Genomic DNA, 8898 nt, shown 5'->3' on the forward strand with positions numbered 1-8898 from the left:
CAGAGTTGTTACCTCAAGGGAGCTGTTCTTTGCCCTTGGTGCGAAATGGATAGGTTTGGATAGAGGCTCTGTAGAATTGACACATTAGCTTGAAATCTGTGTGGATGAAAGTTGTTCACGCACGGCAAAGGAAGTCAGCTACCAGGAGGCAGAAAGAAAGGGCAGTTCCTCTCCGAGGAGAAACTTGTCCTATCTCCAAGTGTCCTAGCGCAGAATGTTTACAAAATGCTCATTAAGGGAAAGGGGATTGCGAGATAGCAACAAATCTGGTGAACAGCTTACACTACACGAGATAAGAGAGGCAAGGCGACCATAGAAGAGAGCAAGCCATATCCAATTACCGAGACCTGGTTTTGGGGAGGGGGAAGGGGGAGACAGGCAGGACGGATCACAAGTTTCAAGACAAGAGCTTCCAAACTTGTCATCTCTCTGTGACACAAGCCGTGTACAACCCAGGGGATAAAACCACCACTTAGCCCACACGAGACCTAGAGCTTGTTGAGTGCGGTTGGAGGCTCGAGCGAAATCATGGATTCTGTAGTCCTCCAGCTGTGGGCTGTCCTCTGTCTCTTGGTTCACCTTGCCGCTTGCAGTCCCATCCTGAGCTTGGAGCACTCTTCCTTGGAGGAAGATGTGCCTCTTTTCGACGAGATTCTCTCCCAGCAGGATGGTGTTGATTTCAACACACTGCTTCAGAATATGAAAAATGAGTTTTTGAAGACGTTGAACCTCTCTGACATTCCCCTGCATGAAACGGCCAAGGTGGATCCGCCAGAGTACATGCTAGAGCTGTACAACAGGTTTGCCACCGATAGGACATCTATGCCATCCGCAAATATTATTAGGAGCTTCAAAAATGAAGGTAAGATACGTGCATCTCTAGGAGAAGTAAATAGAAATGAACGTCTTTATAGTCAGCATAAAATGTATTTCCCAGGCATGGAGCGTGTACTGCCCTGGGGGATAAAAGGCCTTTCAGTGAGGCTGGCGTTGGAAATAGGCAGCTGACGCTGCCTGTGCCAGGGTTCCCCAGATCCCACTTCTTGTGAGATAGATCCCTTGTCCTCGCCTTTGAGACTGTAATGTTTGGGGGGAAGATGTTTGGGCAGCACCAAGTATAATTTGGGTGCATCATTTTCATTATCCCCATAATGACGCACATCATTTGCTATTACCTAATTGATTTTTCAAATGGATACCTTAAGTAATGAAGTCAAATGAAATGAAGTTAAGAAAGGAAGTCAAAGAATGTTTTTACACGCTGTTCAAAGGTGCAATATTTTTTCCTATTATGAGCTTAACCAAATACAGCTTTCTGTTAGTATCCTCTCACTGTTGATCCCTGTGGGATCTATAATGTTTTCTTCCTTTGGCATCTGAGCACAGTCCAGCAGATGCATAGAAACACAGGAAGCAGAATTTTGGATAACCCTTAGGTTTTACTTTGGAGGACTAGAATATTTCCTAGTTTAATATAAAAAAAAAAAAAAAGCTGAAGAAGCCTAATTGTGACCTGAGGTAGTTTCTCTATATGTTTCTGCTTCACCATTTCCTCTCAGTGCTACGAGGACAAGATAATGTTTCAGTGTTAACATTCAACAGTTTGTGAATACCTATTTGCACCAATACAGGTTTTATGTCAAAAATGTTTTTCAACTAAACAATTCCAAATACCAGTTTTTCCACTTGGCAAACACAAGTGCTTTGATTCATTTTAACTATTCTGGGGTACATGCAACTATTCAAACTGCCGTGGGGCTTCTCGCATCCTTCGTTAGTGTAATTAATGAGATATAAAGTCATGATTGCTTTTTCTCTAACATTTGCAATTTTGAAATGATGAACTCTAAGGAGGGGCTACATGCGAGTCGTTTCAGTTTTGCAGTGCAGTGAGATGCAAGGAGAGAATCCAAAAGCTCTGTTCTGCTCTGTCCTTCTGCCAGGCCCGGGCACTCTTTACCAGCGACGTGTTTCTGGTTTGAAGAGGCACTGCATTGTGGTTTAAATCTTCTATACATATTCTCTTCTCCAGTGTGGAGAAATTTATTGAGGGGTTGGTGGCAAACCAGTTACACCCACTGGTGAACAGTTACTCATCTGAACAGCCATGCCTGTCACTGCTCATCAGCGTAAATGAAGACACATGCAGGAAAGCGTGGTGTTCTTGTCTCATTTTGCACTATTTGGAAAAAATAAATGGGATAAAAATTGCCAAGTACAGTATGCTAAAGAATGAAATACAGTGTGGTTTAGTGACGTAAATCTGGAATCGTCCCACTGGCAAAACCAAAATTCTTTCAGATTTGCAGCGTGGAAAATGGTACAGACTGGCCCTTTGCCAGTGACACACGTAGTGGTTCGCAGTTCTGTGCCGTTCTGTGGCCGTGGCAGTCGATGCCTGTTCCATCGCTGCAGAAGTTCTGCACCGGGTGGGGGAGACTCGGCTTGACTTTCTGTCATTTCAGTATTTCTCTCACCTCTTCCAATCCTAACCAGCAAGATGTGAAGTGAGACTGATGAAGTTAAGACAGCTTCATAAACACATACAGTTAAAGAGACTATGCCATAAATGTTTGGTTTAGGTCTTGGAAGTCTGTGTAACTAAGAACGATCCGTTTCAGGCTAAAGAGCTCTTTTGATAGAGAAATTAATTACTTGCAATGATCAGGATAGTAAAAACAGACCATGGAATTTTTTTGTTCACCTGCCTGCTGAAAATTGGCAGTAATGGGAGTTTCATTATTACCCATTAAATCCTTTATTATAGAAATATAACATGCTGTGTGGCTGGAATTAGCTCTTTGTTTAACCCACGGACCGTAACATCTCCATTGTAAATGGGGCTGTAACCAGTTCTTAGAAGTTGAATAAAGGTCTTAAGGGAAGTTTTTCTTTTCCTATGGACTCCAGATGTCCCTTCCTGACCCTCCTAGGGGTGTACTGGTAACAGTAGGAGATATTTCACCCTAGGACTTTCTAGCTGAAGAGCAGAGTCACATCCTGACTTAGAAATGAACACTTCTCATGCCTCGCTAGCACTCACCCAGCTTCTTACATACAGCGTGGCCTTCCCCTGCCTCCTGGTGAATTACTTGTGATCATCTTCTATAGGGACAGGTGGTATTTCTCCACCCTGTCATTATATATAATCACTGCAGACTTGCTTTAGCATATCAAGGTCTAGGAAACCCCAAAGATTACTTCCCATATGGAGATTACAGCTAAGCTTGAATAGCATTGTCTTTCAGCTCACGGTCTGCTCCTACGCTGGTGCTGTGCAGAGTATATTCAGCTCCCACCTTTATCAATTGACAGGTAGGGAAATGCAAGCAGAACCACCTCTCACTTTTTTATTTATGAACAGATGAAAGCGCAAAATGGAAAAAAAAAAGAAAAAGACAGGTGCCTCAAAACCTCAGAACTGAAATTAAGTAGGACAAGCCACGTGCTAAAGTTAACTTCTTGCTTAAATGCATTGATGGAGCATGGCCAATACTTGCAGCTTTATCAGTGTCATTTTTCTACAAACATATCAAAATAGGAGAAGTCAGAGATGAAGATACTAATAGGTCACAAATAGCTTGCCTTTGCAGAAATGTTACTTATAGTCTCCATGTCCATGTCTTCTGAGTTACAAGTAGTCAGCGCAGTAATTCAGCAACAAATACACAATCATTAGCTGAGATTCCTGCATCGTGTGAAGAAATGCATATTGCCTGTGTATAAACAAACAATGCAGATAGGACAGACAGGCTGACTGACAAGCAGATATTATGTACTTCTTTTATGTTTTATTAACTAAAGCTGCCAAGAGTGCCTGGCTGAGTACAGCTGTTTGACTGCTCGCTTGAAGCCCATTGAGTCTATGGCAGGATTTCTGTTGACTGGCGGCTCACACTGGATGTTCACTGCCTGCTCTTCCTAACCAGGAGCCTCCACATCTTCTAAAGCAACTTTTCCTTCCTTAGTGCTTGGCCCTTTCAGTTTCTGAGGGCTATTTCAGCAGATGGGAACACTCGCTAGCACAGAAACACTAAGCAGATACAGCCTGCTGTTCCTGCGCATGCAGCTTTATATGTCACCCATCTCATGTTCATTCCAGTGCCATATCCTTCTTCCCTTCCTTTCCTACACCAATTAATGTGTTTCCTCGTTTATTAAATAGTTGCTGTGCAACAATCTAGAAGTGATTTGTATTTCAGAATTAGGCAACACATTTTTAATATGTAAAATCCTTCCAGGTGACAAGGAAGTCCCTGGAAGGCATGGAGGTGGAAGGGGAATCTATAAATCCAGGCTTATGGTCTTTAGCATGTCTGGGATCTTTCTGTCCTTAGACATCTAAAATAAAGTCGCCTTTTTTCCAAGTACGGTTTTGGGAAATAATGATAAAACACTCTCCTGGAACTGTTCGACTGAAACCGAGCAATGCAAAACATGTCAGATGACCTTCAGTGCATGTGTTGCTGGATGTATTGACCCTCCTAAAATATTTGATCTTTGTCATTTCCAGACTTGGCTTCCCACCCTATTGGTGTTACAGGAATTCGGAAATACCCTCTTCTATTCAATGTTTCCATCCCTCACCATGAAGAAATCACCATGGCAGAGCTGAGGCTCTACACCTTGGTGGAGCGGGACCAAATGCTCTACGATGGGCTTGACCGGAAGGTCACTATTTTTGAAGTGCTGGAAAATGACCATATGGGGGTAGGAGAAGAGAGAAAGACAGTGGCACTGGCATCCAGGCAGATCTATGGCACGAGCAGTGAGTGGGAGAGCTTCGAGGTCACCGAAGCCATCAGGCGTTGGCGAAGGGCAGGGCTGACCACGCACCGGCTGGAAGTTCATATAGAGAGCAGGGAAGGGGAGGAGCAGAACGGAGAGGGGAAACTCGATATCGACATCAACTCTGAGGCTAAGCATGTGCCCCTGTTGATTGTGTTCTCTGATGACCAAAGCAATGACAAAAAAGAGGAGAAGCAAGAACTGAACGAAATGATAGACCATGAGCAGCTCCTGGACTTGGAGAACCTGGAGGTTGGCAATTTCCATGGCCAGCCTGGTGAGGAGGCGCTGCTCCAGATGCGCTCCAACATCATTTACGATTCAACTGCCCGAATCCGGAGGAACGCAAAAGGCAACTACTGTAAAAAGACTCCACTCTACATAGATTTCAAGGAAATTGGCTGGGATTCCTGGATCATCGCCCCGGCGGGATACGAAGCTTATGAGTGCCACGGAGTGTGCGCCTACCCCTTAACAGAGCACGTCACACCAACGAAACATGCCATTGTCCAGACTTTGGTTCACCTGAAGAATCCCCAGAAAGCCTCCAAGGCCTGCTGTGTGCCCACCAAACTCGATCCTATCTCTATTCTCTACTTAGATGCAGGGGTGGTCACCTACAAGTTCAAGTATGAAGGCATGGTGGTATCAGAGTGTGGCTGCAGATAGTAGCAGGGAACATATGCACAGGGGAGTGCACAGGGGAAGTATTTAATGATTCAGTCTGTAAATTTGTACATTTCGGATTTCCTATTTAATAAGGTTATTTAATGAGGCATGTACAGATAATTGTATGTTTCCTGTTATGGGGAATGGGCAAGTCGTACGACCATAGGGAATGTATATTTTGTTCCATTGCTTGCTTCTTGCTGTTCTTTGCTGTCCAAATTATGGCCGAGTTTCTCTTCCTATCAGGGCATAGAGCAGATCACTGGATTGTTTAGGAGGGCTCTTTGTGCCAAAGGGGCACATTCAAATTCACAGAAATAAAGGCATATTTTTGTACTTTATAAATGTTGATTGGCATCTATAGGGATTTCCAGAGCTACTAAAGATAGGTGAACTATGGGCAATGCACACCTAAATCGTTTAGTTTTGTGTAAAATCTTTATAAAGATCTTTACACGCTCAGATTATTTTTTAAAATTTATCTCTGTAGATCTTCAGTCCCACTAATTCTCAAGCTCCTGAATCACTAAGACACAACAAAGTGTTACTTTTTTCCTTAATCCTTTCTTTAATCTTTCCCTGTCTCAGTTAAAGGTGACTGACAGGGATGATTTGGCATCTGGAGCAGAAAGGGAACCATTCCCTTCCCCGTCTTTTGTAGGAAAGCAACGGGCCCCGGAGCAATGCCAGGCTGGTGCAGGGCTCTGAGTGGCGAGAAATTCCCCCTGTGCATGTTTATTACAAAACCACCCTGTGTAAAGCAGCGCTGGCTTTCTTGCGTTAGCCATGTGTTGTCTCTCAAGGGCCAGAGCTTTAGGTGATGGAAATATATGCAGTGAATTTCCTGAATCCTTAAAATTGTACCAGTTTATACCAGCTAAGAAACTAGTCCCCCTACCCAGTCCAGTAAATCACATACTACGGAATTCCATTCGAACGGCCAAGTAGTATTGCATTTAGTCTGCATAGAGCTAGACAGAAAAGGAAACCCCTTCGTGCCAGCTAGATAGAGAGGATCTTTCCTTTATGTATGTGCTGAAGTTGTCAATTCATAAAGATATTGCCCCCCCCCGCCCTTAAACTATATATGATGGAGTCACATGCCATGTTTCCGCCACTCTTCTGCAACAAATCACCGTGATAAGAAGGTGTCGGAGCTGAGAAACAATAGACCTGTCACTTTATTTATACTAAGCTGCAAATTTGTCAGATTCTTGGGAAAGTGTAAGTGACGTTGACTCTTTTAGCCTGTACCAGAGCCTACTGTACTGTCCCTGCATTTGTTTTACACTTTTAAGGGAAAGTTATCTTCCCTGGAAGTGATAAGGGTCTTTGAAAGAATCACTCTAACACTTCATGGGAATGAACACAAAAGACTTTATCATGCACCAACTAAAACCAGTTTCACCTATTTTCACACATACTCTTCTGTGCTTCCCATAATTTATTGACCTATTTATTGACTGCCTGCCTTTGTAATATAATGTAGAATACAGAATGTTTTATTTTTGTGCTTGTGTGTAATCCCACTTGGACAAAACCTTGTACCAAACCTATTTTACACGGAATCTCTCTGTTGAGTTGTGCTGCACGGAGATTGGGGTTGCTGATTTTTTTTCCTCCCCTAGATATTTGTAAATACTACACACCACTGTTACCCCCTTTGCTTACAGAGCTGTTCACTCACTGCAGGGATTTAAGTAGCATTCCGGAGCACGTATGGTCTTGTCCCATGTATAGCTCCTCTTGCAGGGGTATCATTGCTTTAAGTGGGCAGCTGTGTAGTTTATTGTAGAGTTATGCAGCCTCGTGCTGCGTGTTTCCAGCGAGTGGGCTGTGCCACGGGGCTCTACTGCTTTCCGCCTGCTACAGCTCTCACCCTGCGAGTGACTGACACCGCTCGCAGACCTTTCCCCCGAGCTACACTGCAGTCTTAGTCTGTGGTTAATGGCACGTTAAAAGAATTCGTAAGAGGTGTGATATTTTGCTCTGCTGACATGAACTGCAGCAGCCACCGGTTGAAGTGTGACCACACAGAGCCTTTCAAAACCATCCACAATTCTTATGAAGCCATTTGCCAAGACAAACCATTCAGCTTGTTAGGAGTGATAATCCAGCATTAGGGAGATAATCCGACATTTGCTTTTATCATCTCTTTTCTGCGACTGTTCCCGTGGCAGTGATCCGACCAAGCGTGCTTTTTGCACCACTGTCCTTTACTGGACACAACCAACATTTCTGGACAGCATGTAGGAGGACCTGTGCCTTAAAAATCAAGAGTAACTTGTTGTACTCACCCGTAATCACTATAAATGTTCAAGTGACCACGCAGCTAAGCAGAGTGGCTGCCTTCATGCTCTCTTATTGCCAGAGATTTGCTGTAATAGAGCAGATACAGCACACAGCGTATTATGGTACAATGCAAATGTGGGTGGGCGTGAAATTTTATCAGTTAGTAAACCTGCATGGGTGAATTTTTAGAAGATCAGTAAAAATATTAATGATAGCTTTTTAGAAGAAGGGGGCAGCCAGTCTTTTGACATTAGTAAATATTCTTTATAAAGAAACAAGGATAGTACTGCTGATTGAAGAGGATTTCAGCTAGAATTTGTGGTGAAAAACGGCAAAGCATGACATATAGCCTATTGTGCTATTTTGGGAGAAAACTGAGTGTCTCTTGAATGCTTCAGCTGCCCCTATGCTGTTCATAGCCTGAAATTAGAACTCTTGAGAAGAGCTTTTCATTTATTAATCTGTGTCTGCTAGGATTGCATGCCTGCTTTAGGAGCAAAACCCTACCTTACCTTTACCTTGCCTTTGAATATAATTGTGCAAAGACACATTCGTGCGGCAGAGATCAGGCAAGATAGCACCAAAAAAATTGGGGGCAGTTATTTTCCAAAGACCTTTCCCTAAGTGGCAAGTTAAGGTTGCTTCTGCAAACTCCGAAGTGCTTGGCTTTAAGTGCACCTGTCCATATAGATATGACACTCACAAATGATATGGTGAGTGCATGACAAGAGCCAGTGCTACCAAGCTGGAAGTGCTGGTAGTGTCAGCGAGAAGTCCCTGAAAAAATATTCCACTGCATGTTTTCATTTTCTTTGTTTCTTTACTCCTTCCTTCCTTCTTCCTTCCTTCTTCCTTCCTTCCATCCATCCACATTAGTACTGTGAATTCTTCTGTTTCTAAAAGAATTTATTTTTCACATTAAATAGTGTGTGCATTGATTTTCCTTTCATTTCTGATCTATTTTATATCAACATGCTAGCAGATGCTTGACTTAAATCTTAAAGGTACAAACCAGTTTTAGAAAGGTTTGGAAAAATACGGCTTCAGTACGGAAGTATCTTTCCATCCATCCATCCATCCATCCATCCATCCATCCATCCATCCATCTGTCTCTGAATTATCACATGCAACTAAACGAGGCAGCAACCC

General features: G+C 43.2%; 1 protein-coding gene across 1 annotated transcript; it reads left to right on the plus strand.

The window, feature by feature from the left end:
* The first annotated feature begins 528 nt into the window (after positions 1-528).
* On the plus strand, positions 529-5457 carry BMP10 (bone morphogenetic protein 10). Its single transcript, XM_074808192.1, has 2 exons — positions 529-862; positions 4514-5457. Exons 1-2 carry the CDS (start codon positions 529-531, stop codon positions 5455-5457), a joined length of 1278 nt encoding a protein of 425 aa, XP_074664293.1.
* Positions 5458-8898: the final 3441 nt, after the last annotated feature.

Source organism: Strix aluco, chromosome 28 (assembly GCF_031877795.1).
Source record: "Strix aluco isolate bStrAlu1 chromosome 28, bStrAlu1.hap1, whole genome shotgun sequence".
Classification (NCBI taxonomy): Eukaryota; Metazoa; Chordata; class Aves; order Strigiformes; family Strigidae; genus Strix; species Strix aluco.